At 39.7% G+C, this 25059-nt stretch overlaps 1 protein-coding gene across 1 annotated transcript in view; it reads right to left on the bottom strand.

Moving 5' to 3' along the window:
* Nucleotides 1-1698: 1698 nt before the first annotated feature.
* LOC125003765 (zeta-sarcoglycan) overlaps nucleotides 1699-25059 on the bottom strand; it is a 314436-nt gene continuing 291075 nt past the window's right edge. The window contains exons 7-8 of the mRNA XM_047577925.1: nucleotides 19843-19966; nucleotides 1699-4263 (exon numbers count right to left, since the gene is read on the bottom strand). Of these exons, the coding sequence (XP_047433881.1) occupies nucleotides 4057-4263; nucleotides 19843-19966 (331 nt within the window). The 3' untranslated portion in view covers nucleotides 1699-4056. The remainder of the gene's footprint in view (nucleotides 4264-19842; nucleotides 19967-25059) is intronic.

The following is a 25059-nucleotide window of genomic DNA, read 5'->3' as shown; positions in this document are numbered from 1 at the left end:
ATTCTTCCTGTAATTGATTGACTGTCCACTGTCCAGCAGCCATTTAACACCCATTACTCTGTCAATAAGGCTGGTTAAGAAAGTAAATCAATTACTATTTAAGGCAACTGTCTATGCTAAAGTTAGTAAATCTTCTTCTCTGATAATGTTTGTGGCCCAAGTCAAACGCTACTCGTGGTCCCTCAGGATTTGATGAATACCAATGTGCTATATGAGGAATAGTTTTTTTGCATGTTTCCCTCCAAAGCAACCTTGTCCATGCATCCTGGCATGTTATTAAATTCGATTCAGAATGATCCTTCTTCATGTGTGTGACCAAAATGCATTCAATGCTGCTTTCCATTGCTCAACCTTGAACTTTTATAAAGCAAGCTGGGACACTGGAAAATGAAATGAAGTAAAATTATATATGATTGGTGCTGAGGAGAAGGTCTGAATGTGCAGTAAAGGGAGGGAATACAGTTAGCACTCACTTTTATGAAGTCATGCTATCACTGTCAACAGTCTTATGGGTCAATAGACCCACTTGATTTGACAATAAAATAAAGTGCCAGCCATCCACAGGTTCGGCTCTCAGAGACCACCTGCAATGAAAAGCATTTACTTTGAAATTTGTGTTTGCATGTTTGTATATTTTAGTATATGTTTTAAATTCTGTTCTTCTCTGTGTGTACTGTGTGTAGACAGATAGAAACAGGAGCGGTGAAAGAGTGGTTTGTGGTTACATAGTCAGTCATTTCTTTTTTCTGTCAGGTTGCGCCTGCAGCAAACCAAAGCAACAACATAACAATTAGCTGACCTATTTTCATTTCTCCACAATGATGAGGATAAACTCGCCTATTCACAGAGCAAAAGCACAATGGAGTTGAATCCTCGCACACACACTTTAATAAAACAACGTTAGGTTTCTTCCATTTTTGGCCACAGGTTATCCTCCATGAAGTTTTAGTTCAAAGAAAGCAATGCAGGCATTTCGGGGTAGTGTGGAGACATTGGGTCGGACTGGCTGTTACTGTCTGCTCTGAGCTGGAGCACATGATAAATGAGATACATTGTAGTTGGGGGCATTTCACAGCAGAGTTTTGAAAGTGTAAAGGAAGCAATAAAATGACATGTAATTTAACAAATAGACAGAAGAATGCCAAGGAGAGGGAGTGATAAAAATGTTTAGGTGGAATAGGCATACGTGGGTGGAGATTAATAACACCATTAAATAGAACTAGAGGGAGTTCCACTTCATCAACCAACCTGTCAAGGAAATAATGTTCCACCACACAATGTAGAATCAAATGCATTTAGACAGAAAGAATAATGCAGACTTTAATTTTCTACGGTCCCAGTTTCTATGTTTCCGGATGCTGAGTTGAAGTAAGTATAATGTGACAGTGTGTTTCATGTTTTTACGCAATTTACAGTATCTAGTCAAAATCGATGCAGCAAACACTCACCACATACAGCTTTAAGATGTGAAGCGTGGCAATCAAAGTGCCACCAACTTCCTCTGTACATGCTGTTTGCACTTCCTGTATGCATGTATGTTTTCCTTTGTTCATAATAAGGGCATAATAAAAGCCACTGAACATAATGCCTCCACAGCTGAGTAGTTTAAATAAAAACAATCAGTCAGAAAAAAATCAGTCAGAAACATGATTTACAACTGTATAAATAATCACAACACCAGTTTTGGAGACTTTTTTTTTTAAAAACAATATTATTTTATTTTTTTATTTTATTGGTACTGTTATATACATGGCATAATTTGTGCTTTTTTATTATCAAGAATAAAACCATAAGGGAACACATCGGTAAATTAAACCTTAATTGAACTGTTCTTTTTTCAGTGGGATATACTGAGAGTTCTACAAAACCAGGAGAGAGAGGGGTGGGGGAGCCATAAAACTAAACAGAGAGATAGGTAGATTGATAAACAGATAGTTCAGAGACACTTGCAGATGGTCCACTGAGGGTAGTGTGAATGTTCAGACTGTGATGTGCTTTTACCAACAGTAGCAAAGGCACCTGTGTATCGCTTTGTTTTAAAAAAGAACGTATATGCCTCAGGGCCTTATTCCGGTTGAGTCCAATCACATACAAACAAATCCATTCATTTGTAGATGAGATTTGTACCACACAGATATTTTAATTTCCATTGTTTTTCAGCCATTGCAGAGATTGGGTGCTAGGTTAGCCAGCTCAAGGCAATTCACACCAATCCCCTTCTGAGACTGATTGAATATATATAAAAAATATATATTTTGGACTTTTATTGTTAGATTATATGTTATATATGAGCCTGGGAGTTTAGAATGGCTAGTGGAAAATAAACAGGGAGAAAATTACAAAAAGGACATGGTAACACTACGAAGATGTCTAGTTTGGTGAGAGATGTCGGTGAGAATAAAGATGACATAAGAAGGTACGATAATGGGAAAAGGGGGCGCTGCTCGGAAATAGATGCTAAGGAACGAATTAAAGTGAGAGTGAGCACAAAGACTGAAAACGATGAGCAAATGCTTGGCAAGAAGAGCTGAAAGGTCATGCTGAAAAGGATGGAAAAACGTGTTTGACAGAGAAGGAACACAGGATGAAGATGTATAATACGCCATAACAAGACTAAAATTGGTCTGGCTGTCAGCCGACTGCTGTCTGACTGGAGGTTTGGCCTCATTCCGTAAAATGGTCTGTCTGCTATAGCACCCAATTGAGCAGCACTTATAATTCACTTCTACCTTGTTTTTAATATTCCACTGGCTTTCTGTATATTCATACATCCACTCCTGAGAGGCTGATGTGGGGAATCATGCACCTGTTAAAGCCATAATGGCCAGTAAATGTTATTTTTTTAAAACAGATAGAATGATGGGTATTTTTTTTTTCTTTTATGAGCAACACTGTGGTAAGAAAATTGATAGGCACAAGGACCTTTCCCTAACCAGTCCATTGCAAGCAGGTGAATAGAGAGAAAAAAATCAGTATGGACAAAGATAAAGGAGAGCAGCATCTAAATATGGTAAGATAAAGGAGCCAGGGACACTGAAGGGGAAAAAAACAGGATACAGTGGGATAAGGAAAAGATTTGATCTCAAGAGAAGGGAACTAAACGAAAGCAAGAAAATATATGAGGGAAAAAGAGAAAGTGTATGCAAGGTCGACGCACAGTTATTTGCATTAGATATCCTACGAAAAGTGGCATGGGAGAACTTTGTAACTATCCGGTACAGATTAATGCAGAAGGGCTGAAAAACTGGAGGGGCGGAGGGGGAAGGCCTTTCTGGTATAGATTGGTCCATTAGCTAGCCTTAGCTTCCCATAAGACATGTCTGTTGTATTTCTAGCTACCCCTTGGGGTAAACCAATGTCCTCACTGATTCAGTTAGTCAACTGATAGGCTAACCAGGAGTCCTTGTCCATGTCCCTGCAGGAGTTTGCAGTCCATCACCATGGTTTATCCTAAAAAAAAAAAAAAAAAAAAAAAAAAAAAAAGTGTTCCTGGACATGTTGGCCATACTGTGAACACACAGTTTGCTGATCTCAAGCAATTCCCAAGAGTTATCATTGTGACTTTCAGACACCATCATGGTAGCAATTAAAAAGTGGGAAAGGCAGCCAGCAAGAGCCAGATTGAGACTGCCATCCACGTCCGTGTGTGGTCTTAGCATCAAACCTAGCAGCCACTGTGTTGGCTAAGTCATCCATCCTCTTGACTAGTACTGGCCGCAGACCAATCCATTAATTAATTTGGTCGATGAGCAGGCAATAGCCTCTCACAAGTTCTTGAACATGTATTTCAGTCCGTTAGCTGACATCAGCTTCTCAACATAATCCATGCTGATTTGGTCTGTTAGCAACCGTTTGCTTCCCGCCAAGCTTTAATCCTTATTATTTGATTGGTGAACTGACAGGAACTATTCACCATGCTACAATCCATGTTGATCGGTCTGTTAGCTGGCATCAGCTTCCCACCAAGCCGTCATCCATGTTGATTCAGTATGTTGGCTAGCATTAGCTTCAAACTCTATGGTCCATATGTTCCGTGTGCCTGTCAAGCTCCCACTTTCAGCTCCAGAGGCAGAAGTTACTAGTGGTTTGGCAGGTAGAGCCTTTCTCGGCTGGGGACAGGTAGAGCTTGCCATTAGCACAGGCACACAGCTCATACACAGTCTGTTTGGTGTAGGTGGTACCTGCAGGCGCCCCCTCCAGGGGGTCCACAGCACTACCCAGGGGAATGTTGCCCAGCCTGATAGTGTTGGCATCTAGAAAGATCTGTGAAGACAAAAGGGAGATGATTTGGAAAACCCTGACTTGATATGCATGCAACACAAAAATCGATACAAAGAAGCTGAGGTTACAGCTGAGTGCTCATGGGTTATCTGTACAAGAAAGAGAGGGCACATTGCTGTAGGTAACCATTCTGTGGTTCACTCAGGTTGTCATCATAAAACATCTGGAGAGACAAAGGAAACTTCTATTTAGATTGAGTCTCTTTTGATGAAGAGGCAGAGGCCATGATAGGTGAGAAGTAAAAGCAAGGGGAATCGGTGGGAGAAGAATGAAAGGCAAAGACAGAGATAGAAAGACACAAGGGGAACAAAAACACAGCTTGAAGGAAACCTGTGAGGAATGTCAAATATTTACAACAGATTTATAACTAATTGTAAAACATACATCAAAACACATAATACCGGGATGAGACCACACAACATATTTTTAAAGTCTCATTCAATCTTTCTCCATAATTTCTTGAAAACAAGTGAAGACATCAGTCTCAAGATAAACAACTAGCTTATCAGTGGACTTGCTTTCACAGATTTGATGTCAGTCTTACTTTATAAGTTATCTGAAATGATTCACAGTGCAAACATTGCAGGACTTGGGATGTTTCAATCAGGTGTTTGCATTTTGATAAAGGCCAATGAATTTGACAGGTTATGTGCCCAGACAAGATTGTCTCAAATTACTAAGACACATATTTGCAATGCAAACATACATTCAGAATGTTAGTGTTATACACTGAAGAAGCTACACTCTTCCTAACAATACAAAAAATGATAGATTAGAGGTATATTATTAATATATTACCAAAATATATTAACAAGGAGGTGAATGTGGGGTTTGATAGACCTCTATGAAATTTAAATAAAGAATTCAATCCACTTGCTTAGAGAAACAGTAGATATTTTTTTGTCTGTTTTTTTGGGAATGTGAAAATATCTGGTATATTGTAAATTATAGATATTTACCTGACAGTGATTATTATGATTATTATTGTTTGACGTGGGCTTAAATGTGCCTACTGTTCATTTATTGGAAACTTCTTCACATGTAATGTCCCCTCCGCACTGAAACCTTTGCAGAAATTTTTGTTGCAAGTAAGATCATTTCTCTAGTTAAAAGACATCTGTCTATTTTCAGAGAAGCACACTACTCAATGCACATGAGTCAAGCAGAGAAGCTAGAGAGAACTGTAAAAAGAACTGGCACCTTCTCACTGAACCTTAATTAGCTCCCGATCAGGGCCTGCTTAAAAACGTTACCACCTAAATGTATTTTTACTGCTCCTTCCCCTGGCTGGCCTCCAGCCCCTTAATTCTCCCTCCATTCAGATTGATACAAGCTTGAGAATCATGACTCAATCTTAGCTTCAATTGACTGCTTCACCTGCTTTTTTTTTTTTTTTTTTTTTGCTTTCCTTCTCTCTCCCCCACACATACTGTATTCTCACACACCCCAAGGCTGAGCTGCACTCTCAGCAGACATCTGCATCCCAATTATTCATGTTCTTCATTTTAGAAGTGAGGAGATGGGAAGTGGGAAATGTGTTATGAAAGTAGCTACGAGAGCAAAAAGACAGGAAGAAGAGAGGGAAAGCGGGGGTCAGATGAAAGGATGAGAGAAAGATGAGAGAGAGAAAAATGTCAAATCAGAGGCAGCCGGAAGAAGATGGGGGACCTAAAGAGAGGGAGACGAGACGAATGCAAGAACAAAAAAGGAGAGGAGGGGAATGAAGGGTTCAGATGCCCCACCAGTGACAAACCAATTAATGTAACTAATGATTTCACATCGGCTGACAGGGCACATCTCTATCTCTATCCACTCATACAGTGGAACACTCTCTGCATGATGGAGCAGATCGAAGGTGCTGCTCATGTTGCACTTAAATAGCTGTTTAGCTAAAAGCAATGCATCTATTAGACGCTGACCTGAGACGAGTATGCAGACAAGTAGACAATTTAGAATAGACTGATGTAACTTTAAAGACAGTGCCATTTCTAAAAGCTCAGAGGTCTTTACTCTTTACTCTGCAGAAGAAGATGCAGAAACTGAATTATTGCTACCCATTCTCCTACCTAAAGGGCCTGTGCTGCTTTAAATATAGTAGTGGCAAGGGATATAGACGACTGGTAAACTGCATTTTTCTTAAATAAATAAAATAGTATATTACTATTTCATTTGAATGATGCAAATTTAACCACGGTAACTGCATGAAAGCAAGGCCACAGTTTAAGTTTTAAAAGTTACTTAAAATGCATATCAACAACTAGTCTGAAACACTTTTAAAGGAAACTACACCAAATAGAAACTACACTAAACTAATATTAGACTAACATTTAACTAAATAAATATCTGCCACCCAAATGACCACACATAATTCACAGCGACGACTGTGTACTGCAATCTCATTAAGCCATCATGTCCATTGGTTTTAATGAGACATGGAAACAATGACAAGGACGCACTTTAACAGCAAGTAAAAAAAACGGATATGTGAACTTGTAAAGTGTAAAGGAAAATACCACACTACATCTCTAAATGTCAAGGTGTGCCTTTAACAGGTCCCTGGTGCACACCTGTCATCTTCCCTTTGGCTACCCAATAAAAGCTGTCAGGGCTCAGTTATAGCCTTATAGAGGAAAGGACTCAGTCATGGTTGGGAACGGAACCCAAATCTAATTGTAACAGCCTGCTGGAAGCAGTGGCAACAAAAACCTAAAATGAACTTGGATCCTGGAATGGGGGAAATGAGAAATGGGTGCATGATGTTTTCATCCATGACAATGGAAACATCAAGGGAAAAAAAGTGAGGGGTGGGCAAGTGAAGCAAGGAGGGAATAAAAGAGGAGGAGGAGGCAAAACGTAGGATCGGATTGATAGGAAAGGAATTCATAAGATAGAGGGTGACGATCATTAGATTTGAAAAGGGAGAATGAGGTTAGTAGGTAAAGATGATGGCACACGACAATGGATGGAGTGGGAAGCAGAGAAAGAAATGTGAATGATACAGAGACATAAATGTATGGTGGCTATAAGAGGAAAGAATGACAGCAGAAGGGAAATGGTGTATGACCAAGTAGATGGATGGATGGAGAGAGAGAAGGGAGCTAGGGGAAGGGGGGTGGAAGTCATTTATTGTAGCTTAAGGTTGGATTAGTGCTGACATTCATCCCAAATGAAAGAGTCTGTAAGTATTAGGTTGGCCTGTTGTTAGCAGTACACGATGGTCTGTACCCGTCAGTATGTGTGTGTTTGTCGCCGAGTGTGTGGACAAGAGAATATAACAGTGTCTCTGAATACGTATCAAGTTCTTCAGATTCTGATTTTATCTGCATTTACTCATCAACCTTTCTGTATTGTAAGTGCATACGTGTGTAAATTCCACTTTATGTTTTATTATGTTCTCTGATATGACTGTAGAAGAAAAACTATGAAAGGAGGAGCAGACTCTAGTGCTTGTGTGCCAAGGTAGCATCACAGCAGTGAGGCGCTGTGTTTCTCGGGTGCACTGAGATTAATGCCTCAACTGCCCAGTTTGGTATCTTGACTTGTTGTGCACAAAAGTGGGAGGAGAGCCCGGACAAGTACGATGACAACACTCCAGGTAAGCCTGTGTCATGAATGCAGAAGGTGCATCACAAACCAATATTACATTCCTGGCAGACGCACTGCACACTGAGTAACTTTCACGTATGTCCCCGAGGAGCATTTTTTCCCCTGAAATGCTGCTGACTGTTTATGTTTAACTTTGGCTCTCAGGTCAGTGTGACCCATAAATCCATGTCTAAATTTGTTCTTTTCAACAGGGCTATAAGGGGATATGTCCTTGCAAATGGGACTGGTTTAGTACAGCCTCACCTGATACATTTGCTTCAACTGGGAGAAGTGATATTCTGCAGAGGGGATGCATCACAGACGAAGAAACAAAAGCACGCAGGGAAAAAAAAAGACGACGGCACTCAGTCAAGACCAGATACCTAAAGGTCATGTAGTGGTCGCTGTCCAAGTCAGAAAACCTGAGACAACATGTTCATGTTCATTTATAGGCAGTGTACCAAGGGAGCATCACATATCAGTAATCAATGTGTTAAATTTAAACCGATAGAATTGCAAGATACTTTGCTGCCAGGAAATACACATTTCTTTCGTAAGCAGTCTGCATATATAATGAGGGACTGTGTGTGCCTTTGTGTGTCTTGAATAGATGTGGTCCCCATACATTATCTATGTGTGGGTGCCTGGGCATGTGCATACATTATAAGCGTGTGTCTGTACCCATCTCTCAGGGAGCAGGCGGCTGCAGTGTCAAGGAGATGGGGAAACAAGCGGGAAGCAGCAATTATGGAGGGTCAAAACATTTTTCATGGATGATTTCCTTCGGCACGGCTAAGAAACACGCAAAGAGGGTGGGAGGAAACGTGAGCGGCGGGAGAGGAAGGGAAGGCAAATAGAAAGAAAACGAGTTCTTGTGAGGAAATGAGGAAAGGGACGAAGACAGCAGGGGAAAAGGGGGGTTAAAGTGTCTTTGAGAGGAGATCAAGAGGAAGGACGATTATTCTTGGTTCGCTACGCAGTAGTTTTATAGGAGGGGAACGTATGAATGTGTTTAGAAGGCCGCATAGAGACGGGGAGCCTGAGAGAGCAAGGGAAGAAGAGGGCGGTGAGTATGAAGGTTAAAAGACGTTCTGGGTCACGCTACATGAATGGGTATCAGAGTAGCCGCCATCAAATTACATATTTTAAATATTATAGTCGCACTTTTCTCTGTTTGCAGGCACACTTCCTTGACTGTGTTCTAAATTTAAACTTAAATAACTCACTACAGTTATCTGATTTAAAGTTTTTAGTCTTTTAAGATGGTCTGCTATGCTTAAACAACACACTGTTCAGTTCTCTTCAAAGTTAGAATCTTTTTCATTGTTTTGTTACTTATTGTGCGAAAGTCACTGTCTACCTCAGTTGGGGAAATGTGAAGTATTGCCCCTTCATCCAAAATAAAGGACTCTTAAAGTGTCACAATATAAAAAAGTAATGAGTTCAGGCATTCATGACAACCTCAGGAGAATCAGATGTTTTTTAGTGGACAGACGTGACAATATATCAAACTTTGCTGCTAACAAAATAAATAAATAAATAAAAATGGTCAATAAGCATATTTGCCAATGTCAAAATATAACTGTTCCTATTAACCGTACTGACCGAGAACTGAAATAGACTAGAAAGTGTTGACTTTAAAGTCTTTGACCGGCAAAACGGAGGAGTTGAGCAGTGAAAGGAGAGAGGTGTGACAAAGGTTGAAAGGACAATAACAGTACTATTTCACCACGCACAAACTCAGCCCACACAAACACACACAGTCCAGTCGCCGTGTTCGTCCAGGCTTAGCTCACCTTGCCTCCCATTCTCCTTTTTTCTTTTTCTCTCTCTCTCTCACCCCTCTCGCACTTGCACACACGCTCCAACAACACAAATAGGTGGGAGGCTGTGAAGCTATCTGAGTGTATTACACAGACCATTAAGCTTGTTGAATGGACAGGCGCTAGAATGGGAGCTGACAATGGACTAAATGACAGAGGCTGGAGAGAGACTGAGAGTGTAGTAACCCAGATGTAGCGGAGACATGAAGCAATATCAGTCTGCTCTACTGTACCAGACAGACACACACATACAGTGCACACAGAGGTGTAGTAGATCAAAGACTGTACAACAGTAATGTACACAGACACAGCAATGATGATGGACTATGGCAGAAAACACATAGAAAGACAAATGGACAAAACTCCCAAACTGTAAAAGTGAATGAGACTGACAGAATCACAAACACACACTTCTACGCCAATTGCCTCGGGGACTGTGAAGTAAAGACTAATAAATTGTGCGACATTAATCACACCTTTTGAAAAACATCCACTTCTGCCAGATACTGGCAGGTATCTGTTAATATGAAACACAGAAAAAGCTTCGCCTGATGAAAACAAGCGTCGGAAGAAAACAGAAAGGCTCTGGAGACTGACAGGGAATAAGGCAGCTCTGGAAGTGGAGGCTCTGAGTTCACATTACGTGTGAATCTATTCATGCATCATTACACACATATGGATTTGTGTATTTTTGCGTGTCACTGAGTATTCAGTGTGTGTGTATGTGAGTGTGTTCGGATATAGTTTTATCTATTGGTTTCAATGCAATTTTGAGTGTGATTTGTGTTTATTTGTGTTTATGTGTGCAGGTCTTACACAACGTGTATGACAGGGAGTTACCCCCTGCCAGTATTCTAATTCACTCACCATTCTGCCTTACCCGCAGGTAAAATAACAAACAGCAGGATAAAAAAAAAAAAAAACTAGTCCCAGTGTACCAGCCCAATAACACCTCCAGGCTATGGCGTCTTAATAAACCCCAGCACTGTCAACAAACAATAAAACCCCACGTTAAACTTAACTTTGTTAAAAGTTTCTGTAGTTAACCCAATTTTACTTCACTGAAGTCAGGGGCACAGTGGAGTGAGCATCAACTCTACATAGCTACAAATGTTCCTTATAGGTTATTCAAAGGGTCTTTTGCATGTCAGGAAAGAGTCAATGGTGACTCTTATGCACCAAGTAAGATCCTGGTTGCAATATGTAGCTGAATTTTATAGCTTTTGACGTAACATTTTTAACTTTCTACTGTATTGTTTCTTCAGGAATGAGCCTTACGTCTGATGTCCAACATTAACATGAAAAAATCTATCTATATTTACATTACTGGCTTGAGGGCGACATCCAAGCTACCATAACATCATTTGCAGAAGGAGATGCAGTATGTATAGTAAAAAAGTAGAACTACTTCACTACTGTATTTAAGTACTATAATGCTGTATCTGTACTCTACTTGAGTATTATTTCTTTCTCCTACTTCCACTTTTACCTTGTTAAATATTTTACATCATTTATTATGTGCTACATCATTACTTGCTACCAATGACATTTGGCAAAACCCCGCCCCAACGATCATTGTCCAATCATACATCCTAGCAACCGTTACTGTGTAAAGACAAAGTTCCGTCAAGCTGCCGACCTCTGACAAGGTTACTAGGTAACATATTACATATTTTATTTTAGTAAAGCAAACAAAAAAGATTCTTAAAGGCATAATAATGCATAATAAATGATTTATTAGCTTTAATAAAGCATTGTTCTCGCTTTAGATCCGGTTGCTGCAAAAAGCAAAATTAACTATTAACAAGTGCATAGTTAACTGATAATTGTTGACCAATAAATATATTTTAGTATTAATAAAGCAAATAAAAAAATTAATAAAGGCATGGCAAAGACATAATGGGTGGGTTATGGGTGTTTGTAATGCTATTATGAACAATCATAAGATACTCATGAGGCACATTCTATTAATGTTCTTAAGCATTTGCAAACTGTTAACAAGTTTTTTTATAAGCGCTTATAAATGTTTTTTTGCCTCCTATTAACTGTATTAAAATGTCATTATTAACACTTATATAGGTTTATAAATACACAATAATGTTAATAAGCATCTTGTAAGGACTTATTACCTATTAATTAATGGTTATTACAAGGACCTTAACATAAAGCGTTACCCGTTGAGCTGTATATAAATATATAGTTATATAAAACTCTAGATCAAAGTTATGGTTACTATTGGTGAATATTAGTAATATCAGTGCTTAACTAATGTTAGTTAAATTAATGTTAAGAAGATACCAAGTTCACGTTCGCTAGCTAACTTTAGCTGTTGCGTTGGGTCTCAATGCTGGGAAATCTCTCTATGTTACGTCAGTTTACATCAAAGTTGAACATATAATCCCAACAGGCAATTTAAACTTACTTTGTTTTCATTTTTTATGTAGCATTTTGTGAATGCCCTAAGGCTTTGCTCGATAACTGCAATAATATAAACAATGATATTCAAACTTTTGACCGCTTTATTTAATACATACCACGATGCTCGTATTTTCAGTACTTGAGTAGTAAATATTAAAATAAACTACTTGCAATAATAAAGTACAAAAAATGTTGAATACTACTTCCACTTAGGTGTGGTACTTAAAGAACACTTCAGCGCCCACTGAAGTCGCTTTTATGATAGACTACATCAGAACAAATAGCATGAGAGCAGCATCCAGAGGTGTTTTCACAGAAATGTGGTTAACATACGGAAAATATAGATGACTCATCCTGGACTTAGACTGATGCCAGGAAAACTACCTTGAGCTGAATGTGCATGAAACCAAGGAGCTGGTGAAAGATTTCCACAGGCACAATCACACAACACACACACTGGTGAACATCCAGGGAACGGACATTCTTGTAAGCACCCCAGTTGTTCACCTGAACAAAAGATGGTCCTTCTATGACTCTGTGGTCGCATCAGCCATACAGACAAGAGACTGAGAAGACTGGTGTAGAAGGCCAGCTCCGTTCTGGCCTGCTCTCTTGAAACTGTGGAGGAATGATCAGAGAGTGGAACCAAAGCTGTCATTGCTGATGGAAAATTAGTCCCACCCCCTTCATAACGGCACTGGGCACCTTTAGCAGTCGACTACTTCACCCACGCTGCACGTTTCCTTCCTGCTGCTCTGAGGCTGTACAGTTCTATGTATGTGGCTCCAGTAGACCACATACATAGAACTGCTGTTTTATTTTATTTGTTTTTTGTTTGTTTGTTTTTGTATTTATTTAAGGCAGTCTAGTCTTGTGTACTGTCTATGGCCATATGCTGCTACAACACTGCATATTTCTCGATTGTGGGATAAAATAATCTTATAATAACAATGAAAACAATAAACACTGGTCAACAAACATTGTGCATGTTTATGAGGTGATGTCATATAACCCTGTTTGTACCACTTCCTGTTGATGAAGGTGCTCTGGAGGCTGATGGGTGGAGACTGTCATTTCCTCTTGTTCAATGCAGCATTTAGGTTGCTGTGGTGGATTTCACCACCACCCACAAACCAAATTAGGACTAGTTCTCAAACTGTCTTCCATCTAAAAGTGACAAAATTATGTTTCACCAGTATAAATGCACAAGAAGCCCCTCCCATCAACCCATAGCTTCCAAAGGCCCACACTAACAATACTGTGTTACTAGACAACACAGGACACGCTCAGAGGACCCATATCCATTGTCTGATGAATCACTACACCCTCTCTAAGGACCTGAGCTACTAACGGTTTGCATGTGCAAAAATATTCTCTCTAGTGGAAAATGGTAGCGGGCGCACAATCTTCATTTAAATAAGGTGGTCTCGATCACTTTTGGGCCTGTTGACAACAGATCAATCACCTGCACAACAGATTATCTGCAACACACACACCAACAACACAATATATAAACTTGGCCACACAATTTGTGAGCAATTTACTGTCCCTTTGAGATCTATGTAAATCAGGCCCAAAAAGTGCATTTCTCTGATACCATATTTTCAACAAACTGCCAGGTGGACAACCTCAGTTTCATTAATGTTCACTTTTCCTCTCTGACCCCATCAGGTGCTTCCCACTTCCATTCACCCATCAGATAACTTTTATTTTTCCCCACCATCTACCTGCTTATCAGGTCACGCTTTCCCAATAACCCCACCACATTGACTGCTAATCCCATGATAGGAATTATTTTAATTATTTAGATAACTGCACTGCACAGTTAGTGAACTCTGATTTTATTTGGCCTATAACTTAAAAGAATAACATGACTTTTAGCACTCATACTGTATCTGCCCTTCTCTTACAGTACTCACATCCCTTCTTTTTGCTAGTTCCTACCAGCATGGAGGAACTAGCAACTCTGAGCAAGGAAACACATCTCCTATGTTTTTGGAATTTTTTTTTATCCCTTTGATTGCTTCACTGATTGGTCAACTGGTGTGGAGGGACACTAAAACAATCCAGACAGTAATTCATTATTTCTTATAATAGGTAAAAACCCTATTATAAGAACCCCACAGAAACAAGAATGTTAGTGCCATCAGCTTCATTATTCATAACATTCATAACAGTATTCATGTCAATTTATAAAAAGAAAAATATGGTGGACACAGAATCCGCACTCAGAGCTCCTCTAGGAGAACTTTAGCTCCTCATGTCATGGATGACACCTTTAAAGGTTAAAAACATAACAAAGGTGGAGTGATTTTACAGGTAAAACAGGAGTGAGTAGAGAACAAAGCATAAATTACAGGAATGAAAAGAACCCAGAGAGTGAATGAATGTAGGACAGAAAAAGATAGAGGGAGACAGAAGAAGAGAGAAAGAGAGTAGATAATAAAAAAGAAAGAAAAAGCTAGAGGACTGCAGGAACCCTGAGAGGATCTGTCAGCTCTCGTTGGCTTTGATTTTAATGGAAGCCAGTGCTCCCCTACCTCTTACCCATTTGGCCCTAATTCCACCGCTGCTTTCCAAACTTTTTAAACTTTAATGGCCCTTCTTAAGTGCCAGCTGCTGACAACATTGATTTGGCTTTAAGCCTTGCTGTCCCGCACGCCTTTATTTTCTCCTGCAAAATCGACAGAAACATCTATTTTCTGACATCCTCCTCCACCTAGTCATCAGATCCTCCTTCTATCTTCCCTTCATCCGCTTTCCTCTGTTCATGTGATACCGTCAGCGGCTGGGGAAGGCTGGTATGAGAATGGATGAAAAGGATTGCTGTTTGGATGTGGCGTTCTTTTTAGAGAAGTATGTAGGTAGTTCTTTCCTGCTTTTTGAACCACCTTGGGTTGACACACAGAGAAGTAAAGCCTTGCAGTTTGTGGGTGAGATGTTCTGTTGTGATTCACAGATGCAATGGGGTTTGGTGTTGCCGTCCAGTGTCATGGCAGAAAAGAAAGAAAGAAAAAAAGAAACATGAATTTCTATTGAAAGGTATTCAGAAAATCTAAACTCATTAATCAATAGTCTTACATGTTTATATGTCATGTTGAATGTGACGCAGTTTGGTACAAATGCACTTTGCTTTTAAGGTGCAAAATAAATTAAATAAACTTAAAACTTTCAAACCGTCTGAAAACACTATTTTACATCTAAGATCTGCCTCTTCAAATGGAACACACCAAATAAAAGTCCAAATTTAGTTAGAAAACACAAACAAAACTCAGCACAAAGAAAAAGTTTGAGCCATAAACTAACTGCAAAACAGATTTACTTTTTTTTATTAGTTATTTTACTTTTTTATTACGTATTTAGAAGCAAAGCCAGCGCTTTATGCCACGGAAGTGATACCACGCCAGAACTCTAATTGACGCGCTGATCTTTCTGATGAATAAAACATAACCTGAGACAAACTTTGTATTGCAGACTCAGTCAATTTATTCTCCAAGAGACTTTAGTTTCCCTAAAACTCAAACATATTTAAGCACCACAAAGTGAATGAACTGTCCAATAATTCCCGCAGCCAAATGCCACTTCAGCGGACAAAAACTGTTAGCTTTCCTGGTCGGACATCCGAGCAGGTAAAGATTAGTTCCATTTTATAGACATAACCCTCAATTAGACCTAACGCAGCAGCCGTTAAAATATATCTGCTTTACAGCTATTACGGCTCCTACGCTGGTTTCATTACAATGTTTAATTAACTGAAGTGGCATATTGTATCAAAGTGATGGATCATGTTAGTCATACATTTCTAAACAATACTGTTGTGTGCTTAAATTCCTCAAATATTCATTACATTCTTCACAAGTGTATAGGTTTGTGAAAGGCACGCTGAGCCATATGGGGGTTAACAGAACACCAGGAGGAGGATAGCTGCAGGAGGTTATGTGAAATGCACAGGCAAGTTGAAATGAATCAAGAGTGAAAGGTTATCGTGTGTATGAATAGATAATATATATGAAAATGTCAGAGATTATTATGATAATTGTCATACATGTCAGAGGAATTGCTGTGAACTTGAATGTGTCACCTAGGTACCAGTCAGATATGTGTCTTCGAGCCTAAGGATAACTGAGGACATATGTCCTCCTAATGTCCCCTTTTATAAAGAGACTGTGATGAGAAGACAAGGTAGACCTTGTGTCATTGAGCATAATTGGCTTAAAACGGCACAGGGATATAAATCCAGCATAGGTAGATACAAAAAAATATAATATATATATCATTTTTGGCCTTGCTCATGCTCTTTTCTATTTGTTGAGATGATTCATCCACGAATCAAGTAGCGCCTCTGCTCTTTGTGTCAATATTTTTCACTTTTACATATTTCGCTGTCATCACAGGTTACCGCCAATCCAGTCTCTACAAACATGTATCATGACTTGGATGCAGTGTGCTAAATCATCACCAGGACAGCAGATGGCTTCACAGATTGCTGTGAATTACAAGGGAACCATTTGTGCTGCTGCAGCTTTACATTGCAAGCTTTGAACTAGCAAAATAAAAGGTGTGTACACAGGAAATGCAACACAGAAATTATGACCTGTCTGCAAAACAACTGTCCTTTTCAGAATCACTTGACAGTAGCCCAGCCTGAAACATTCCAGGGCATTAGGGCACAAGGATGCGCAGCTACAGTGAGTTGTTAGATGGAGAGCTGCAGGTGACAGCCTGCACACCTCTAAGCTTGAGCGAGGTAACCAACTCTTCTCCTTGTGCCCTGCTGCTTGCAGATTAATGATGTGTGCAGCATAAAGTAAGGTGATGGTTACATGGAGATCGACATAAAAAAATTGTAATTATTGTCCTGTTTAGCTACCGTATGCTAACTCCTAGTCGTTACGCTATTTATGTATTTTTTTTTATCTCTGATGATATACCAGGGGCCACAGAAGACCCTGAAACACAATGAAAAGTGAGACTCCACCAAAAAGGAACAGTCTTACGTGGCAGTAATTAGTATACAATGTAATCACATCTTCTGCCTTCCACCCTTTTCCCTAAAAAGAGATTACATTCTTATGGCTATACACACCGTGACCTTGTCTATATTTGGATAATTTGAGCATTCTCAATGCCATTACGCTTATAAGGTGCCATTGGTATTTATAAAACTGTACCTTGGTGGACAGAAGGTTTTCTCCCTGTACATCTGGCTGACGAGCGCTGTTGCGAAGGGTGGAGAGGTTGAGAGGCAGTGCACCGCAAATCCTTCATTTTCTCAAGCCTTTTATGGCATCAAACTTTGCTAAAGCCTCACGCCACAACCCTTGTTACACTCTGCTTCATGCTAATGTTCACCATCAATAGGGAGACATCTATTTATGCAGGGATGACAGAGAGAAAGAGGGGAGGGGGGTGGTGGGTGGGGTGGGGAGGGGGCAGAAACAGAGGGAGATAATGGATGAACAAAGACTAGAAAGAGACAAAAGAACACATGAAATGGGGGAAAGACAGAGAGAGAGGGATGACAGGGAAGAGGTAAAAATTATAATTCCCCTCCCCTTTTCTTGTGAAGTGACAGCCTCAGTGATGTATAACCCTGGCAGTGGAAAGTTAATTAGATAGGCTGGGTTAGTGAAAGATGAAGGACCGAGAGCCCACGACGGAGAGGGGGGGAGGAGGAGAATGAGAAGAAGATGTAGAGGAAGAAAGTTATAGAAAAAAAAGACAAGAAAAGAAAGGAGGAGTAGAACAAAGAGAAGACCAAGAGTTGGATGGTGGAGGGAGATTAGAGAAGAGGGAGAACTCTGTGACGAAAAATAAGAATCATGGTAATGTGTAAAACGGCAGAGGCTAGGGGCCTAGTTGAAATAAGTTTTCATCTCTACAATGAGTCCAGCTGTCAAATCAAACATATATAACATATGACCGACAAAAAAGCCACAATTCAAGATGAACGTCATCAAAAACATACTCATGTTATTACTATAGCCTCAGTCAGGTACTCTCTGGCAATGGCAATGCCAAAATATGTTTACAGACACACTTTATGTGCACTACTGGATAGGTGATTTGATATGTCCCATCTAAAAGACATAGACCAAAAGACAAGGATGAAACAAACACTATCAGCCCCGCAACCTCAGGCAACTATGTGTCCCTAAAAATGAACCCCACTGACTGGATTCAAGGCACGTCACCAGTATCAAAATACATAAAAGAAATGAACATAAAACAAATGTGCATGTTTCAGACAGGTCTTTTAGGATTATATTTCTGTCTCTACTCTCCATCAGACACAAAAGGTTTTTCAGATTATTTCTGAAATTCACATGTTCTGAAATCTGCAGGGAGCTTGCATTAGTAGTTTGGCGCCTTTTCCAGTGACATGTTTTTCATTTAACTGGACATTTAATAATATGCAATAAAAATCATACAAGCAATAAAACGGTACAGTAACACAGACAGCCATACAAACCGGCAGTTAAAAAGGTGACTACTTTTTATTTTTCCTACTTCATTAACCATTAGCTCAAATTCGGCACAATCAAACTCACCTACCGAGGATGACGTTTATTAGTCCAGGCATTAATTGTCACATTACAGTGTCATAATTTGTTTTTATTTTGCCATTTGTTTTTAGTTGGACTACCACACAGTGCAGAAAACTTCTCTATGCCATCCACACATCATCCAGACCTACACTCCTGTATATTGTATCTTGACTGCAGGTGATAAATATATAAATGTCCAGACTGTCCAAATATTGTGGTGACCTCAGTGGACTCAATTTATGTCAAACTTTCTAGTATCTGTTGACGTGGATGAGGCTGTGGATGTACATAAAGGATCTCAGTCATCTGGGTCATGGTATATCCAAAAATGTTAAAGAAAGGCAACTGAACTTGCACAATTTCATGAAGATGTTTCGCCGCACATCAGAGTAGCTTCTTCGGTTGTGGATCTCTCATAAGTAGGGCCCAGTGGCGGAATGGAATAAGGAAATGAGAAATGGAGAGGAACACCAATTGATTTCTGCTTCAGTGTGGGTCTAGGTGCGTGTGTGAGTGAGTGATATTGTGCTCTTTAGAAGAACAAAATAGTGTGTGTAGAAAACTGTGTGTGTGACTGACAATGACAGTGAGTGCAACGAGAGTTGGTCATTCTTCTGTTAATTACTAAGTTAATGACACACTATGCTCCAGCAGACATGCAATATGGCAGGCTGACACATACACTCACACCAACACACACATCACGCATAGGGATAATGGGTAAGTCTGCTTGGGTGCTCACACAACGTGGCAGGCAGCTATGCAAAGAGCTTGACAGTGAGATAGCAGGCTAACAATGACACAAACACACACTTATAAACATACACACAGCAGCAACAACTGACAGGGAACCTCATCAAACCAGCTTTAATGAAGTCACTTCTCTCCAAGAGAAGAAGGGAAGAAAGGAGTGATGAGAGGAGGGGAGAAAAGGAGGACAAGGTCGCCTGGATTGATGACGCTCATTAGCCTAATAAGGTACTTTAATGAAGCAGGCCCAACACCATGAAGTGCCGCACAGTCTAAAGACCACACACACATCACACAAACACCCAAAATATTGTGTTGTCCTTTGTATTTACACATGAACATAGCTATTTTTGCCAGCTTCTGTTCCCTCTGTCTAGCCATCTGACAGATCAATCAGTTTTCTGTAAAGAAAAAACAAATATGAAAAACACGCTCACCTCTCCTTCCGAGGACCGCAGGAGGAGGTCTTTCCTACAAGACGCTGTGAAATCTCCTACTCCAGCATTGATCTCCACCCCTCTGGGAGCCTCCAAGGTCAGGGTCCGAGTCGGAGATTCCAGCCTGAGATGCATAAAAACACTTTAATCTTGCTGGAAGCAGAGGAAACAGATGAGTAACAAATCTGTATGAGCAGGGACAGTTAGTTGAAGCCTCATGCTTCATCTACCATTATAATATTACTACAGCATCAATAATAACTTGACTATGAAGGATGTTTTCAGTCTCACATTTGCAGAGTGGTGTGGGTTGTGCCGACTAGTTGAGTTTACTGCTGTGGCATGGCACTTTAAACATAAGGTCAACTAGTAGCCGATCACGTGACACTAACAATACTGATGCCTCAAAGAAGACAGGTCAGGAGCCCAGTGGTTCATTGCACCAAACCAGCAGCTTTTCATCATGTGTGTGGAAATACTTCATCAAAGATGTCCATACTACTGTGATATTTAAAATATTTAAGCCTGTCCTGAAATACAACAACAGTACGACGGCATTACATTCTCATCTAAAAAGGCATCCACTAACACTAGCAAGAGAATGATCCAAATCCTTTCAACAGCAGCCAATTAACACCTTCACCAAATGCCCTGTGGTAACAGACAGAAGGAGGCACATCACCAATTCCCTGGTGAATTTCATCGTCAAAGTTAGACCTTTAGCTGTGGACCACGGAGAAGACTTTGAAGAAATATCGCATTTTATTTTTATCCTGGCTATGCTATCTTACAACACACTGTGAAGCACTATTAAATGCTGACAGTGCCGATTTATACAGGCTATACATATCTGCACCGCACAGTATTAACAAGCTCATGTGTATTTTAAGTTCAGTTCTGTTGTTTTTTTGTTAACTGACATTGTTGCAGTGGTTGTATGTGTTTTTTTTTTTTTGTCCTTGATGTCAGTGAATGCACCATGCGAGAGACGCATATTACAGTGTCAAACTAACAGTGCTGACAGTGCTAGCCCATGCTCAAGCTTCAATTACCTTGTAGAAAAGCCCACATAACTTTCTTTGTGTGAGACGGTACAATATGTATTCAGGTCAAGAGTATAGATTTCATTGTTGCAAAGCATTACTTTCTACTGAGTTTTTATGAGTGACATCATTGGCGACTAGCATAGGACACCTCGACTTTTATAAAAGATAAAAGACGACTTTAAATAATCAGAAGTCATTCAACTGCTGGTCAGTGATTAGAATGATAAGTTAATGCTGCTTCCACAGAACTTGTGAAACAGTAGGGGGAATACACACTAAACATTTGTTCTTTAATCAATTTTACATAATTATATCATACATTTTGAACTTCCGAAAACTTCCTAAAACTTTGTGGACTTGGATGAAGTACTTTGTTATAAATCACAATAATTGCATTTTCTACGATAATTAAACCTCATAAAACACTCATATGGTTGAGCAATAACATTTTGGATGAACCAGGAAGGCATAACCGTGGTCATTCTTAAGAAGCTGGATCTCCTTTTTTAATGAAATTACACTGACAGTAGCAAAATATGGCCACATAGTCATATTTTGAAATTTCCCAGTTCTTGATGAGACAGACTACTGTGCTATGGGAATGGTAAATTAAATTTTTTTATTTTTATTTTTTTTCAAAGAGGAGTCAAATTACTGAACTTTCCTTAAAGTCATGAAGTCTGTAATATCACATATACTTATATAATAATACTTCATATATATTTCAAAAACAACCAGCTAGCTTAGCCTGATAAGACTGTGGCACTGCATGTGACATGGGTCCATGCCATGTACTTATTGTCTGGTAATAACCATTTAGTACAAAAGATGCCGATTCACGCAACTTTTAAGCATCACAGACAATATGTCAGTGTTTTAGGCTACCTGACTTGTACTCTCAGCCCATTTATTTGCTCAGCAGTTTGATACATATTCATTTGTACAGCCAGTGAGTGGTTTAATATAGTGACTGCACCATTTTAAATTAATTGATTTTTCAAGGTTTTTACATTATTGTTCATTTTTTGTTGCCTTACTTATTTATTTATTTTTATTAAAACTAAACCCAACAACATCTGTTACAAATAGAAAATGTCCTGGCCATGCTTGGTGTCACTTTCCTTGGAGTGCAAAGGGTCACTTGCTAAGTCTGGGGTTTAATATTGAAAACAATATGAGATAATTAAACAGCTTGGTGGTGTTAGATAAGCACAGTGCCTCGCTCAAGGGCATGTTGGCAAGTGAAACTAAATAAATAGTGCTTTCAGCAAAGCAGGCAGAATTACAATTTATGATGTGGGAGTATAACAAACGAAACAGCGCACACACAACAAAGATCAAATAAGCAAAATGCTTTACTATAAGGGCACTTTTCCAGACACACTTGGCCCATGGGCACTTCAGAAGGTTGGTTTCCCAGTCCCTACTGAGACGCTAAAGGGATAAAGCATTCAAGCCAAAGACTAGATTAACTGAACTCAGGACATGTGGCTAGTCTGTAGCCAAAAAAACAAGAGACATAAACAAGCATCAGTACCTTGGCCAAAGGCACTTTGGCTGGAAGTGAGTGTACCAAGCTTCCTCTGTTAATGTCCTTCACTACAGTTCACAGAATGGAGAACGTGTGCACACTTGCATTCATACATACTTTGGTGTGGGATAATTCCTCATTTCAGGATTTCAAAATGGAAAACTAGACGATAGTGTAGGCAGACAGGAAAGGTCTCCCCCTTATTTTGTTGATTTAGAAGATATCTTGGTTTCAAGATTGCCCCTTTCCTTTTTTTTTTTGTTGCTACATTACGTGATTTCCAATTATGTGCCAGTGAACAGAAATAGAGTAGATCACTGGCATCAAGATAATGTCACCTGATGCAATTGAAAACACCACTCGAGGGAATAGTTGCATTTTGTTTAGTTTTTCACTCTCAATTTGCCCCACCCTTACTTTAGGGAAAATGGCTTACAGGGGGTTGTTTTCTTTGTGTGGTAATGGAAGACTGCATTAAAAGAAAATCTCATTGTTTAACAACGCTGTTTAAACACCACATCACTAACTAAATACTGACAAAACAGAGGTACTTATTTCTACCCTCACTGGAATTATCCTGAAGTGGAAAATCGTTGGTCTTTATCTTAAGCAACTCTCCTCAATTTAGGTGTCTCTGTGGTCCAGCCTTTGAGTCTTGACCAGCATGTAAATGGTTAGGTTCTTCCGCCGGCTAAACTCTGCAGCCAATTGTGTCTAGAGCTAAGATGGAGACTGCTTCCTCATGCCTTGACTCTTGCAGTTCTCTTCTCACCTGTCTTAGCATTATAAGACTGACCTGCTTGGAAAGGGTCCAGGATACAAATGAACATATCATCCAGAAGGTCCCATGTATTGCAGGTTTCACTCATGCTGAATGTTGTACTCAGGAACACACTACTCACATGGTAGGTACTGCCACTCCAAGATATTTTTAGAGTTACATGTGTCTTTGTGTGCTACTTTCCGCAAAATAAAGACAATTTCTCACTAAATAGATCATGGATACTTGCAATTATCCAAGTGTGCAAATTGGTGCTTACTTAGAAACCACTGCTGAGAGATTTGGGAGGAGCAATAAATAACTAACACTAGAAAATGGACTGGACTGTGTTAGCTGTCTCTCAGAACTAGCTGTAGTGGTATTTATTCAGTGGTTGAAGGTAAAGGTATTCAACGTGTAGAGGTGGATTAAAGGTGATGGAAGGTTCGCTGTTTGCTGCTGTGCCGTTCCGAGAATCCAAGTGTTATAACAAGTGTTGGAAGCAGGCACTTCACGTTGGGTCTGACTTATTGATCTGTAAAACACAGTGCACCCCGTTGCAGTCAGAGGTTAAGAAAAGGAGAAATAAAGAGAGAGACAGGTAGACAGCCAACAGACAGACAGGTCTAGATGGTGACATACAATAAGGTTTTGTGTGAAATAGAGAGAGGCAGAGAAAGAGGGAGCTGCTGGTGTAGTCGGCAGCGGTGATGTGAGGAAGTTTGGCTGGTTTGACAGCTAAGGCAATTACAGTGATGCTTCTCCATGCTGAAACCAGGTCTGATGGGCAAGCACACACATACATACTGAGTATCTATCACTCGCTTTCTCACCACTCCCTTTCCTGCTCATCATGCTACCTGTTGGCGTACACCCTTTGTTGTTTGTGTGGTTTTTTTTTTCAAAGCATGATATCTGTTTGCTTCAGTTTTTCCTCATTTAAAATTGACCAAAAAGGAACATATCTGTGCACTGCCAAGTGAAGAACCCAGGTTTTATTTGGCTTTGGCCAGTACAGAGGCAAAAGTTTAATGCAAGCAGGAGAATGTGCCTGAGTGTAAATGCTGCATAATAATGAGTTTGGATTTAAAACCATAAGAACAAATCACTGTTGTCACAGTCAGTGAGCTGACAGTGGCAAACCAGAAAAGAAAGAAAAAAAAGCCTCTGTGTGATTTATTATTTTGAGTATGACCAGGATGGATGGGTTTCATAATAAAATTGCCATGAACATTGATTAACAGCTGAAAATTGGTTTTGAGGTTTCATACAAGTTTCAACTTGATTAACCTTGGATAATTTATATAACAAGGGATAGTCTGGAGGCCAGTTATTCTCTGAATGATGATGTCTGTAATTATGAATGTGTCTGGTACTTGTGTACTTGAGCTGGCAGCATTCTTCAATCTGGGCCTCACAAATCTCTCCATCTCTGGTTACAAATATGTCTCTCTTGTCAAGTCAGACATGTGAAAAAATAATTTCTTAAAACATTTGACAGACGTTAAAGGGACATGCCACCCCTGTGTGAAATTTAGTCACTCACCATATTCGCTAGAGTTGGATGAGTGAGAAAAAGTGTTTTTATAACGGTCCAGGCATTGTCTTAGTCCGACAGCGCGCACCATACATCACCAGAACACCAGTCACGCTGCTGTGTTGATGGAAGCAGTGCTTTGCTGGAATATAGTCCCAAATCTATCTCTGCCCATCTCTGTCAATCCCTTCATGTAATTTGCATCTGACATTTGTACTCGATGTGAATGTACAGGTCACAAGAGGTAATTAGGAAAATTCTTGATGAGACAGACTAGTGTTTATCCATGACTTTTACATAGGTACATTACAGTGCCTAAGCTAAGCTAAAGCTAACAGCTGCA

This window comes from Mugil cephalus, chromosome 2 (genome assembly GCF_022458985.1).
Source record: "Mugil cephalus isolate CIBA_MC_2020 chromosome 2, CIBA_Mcephalus_1.1, whole genome shotgun sequence".
In the NCBI taxonomy this organism is placed as follows: domain Eukaryota; kingdom Metazoa; phylum Chordata; class Actinopteri; order Mugiliformes; family Mugilidae; genus Mugil; species Mugil cephalus.
Note: the sequence above shows the minus strand (reverse complement) of the source record. Positions and strands in the feature narration are given on the sequence as shown.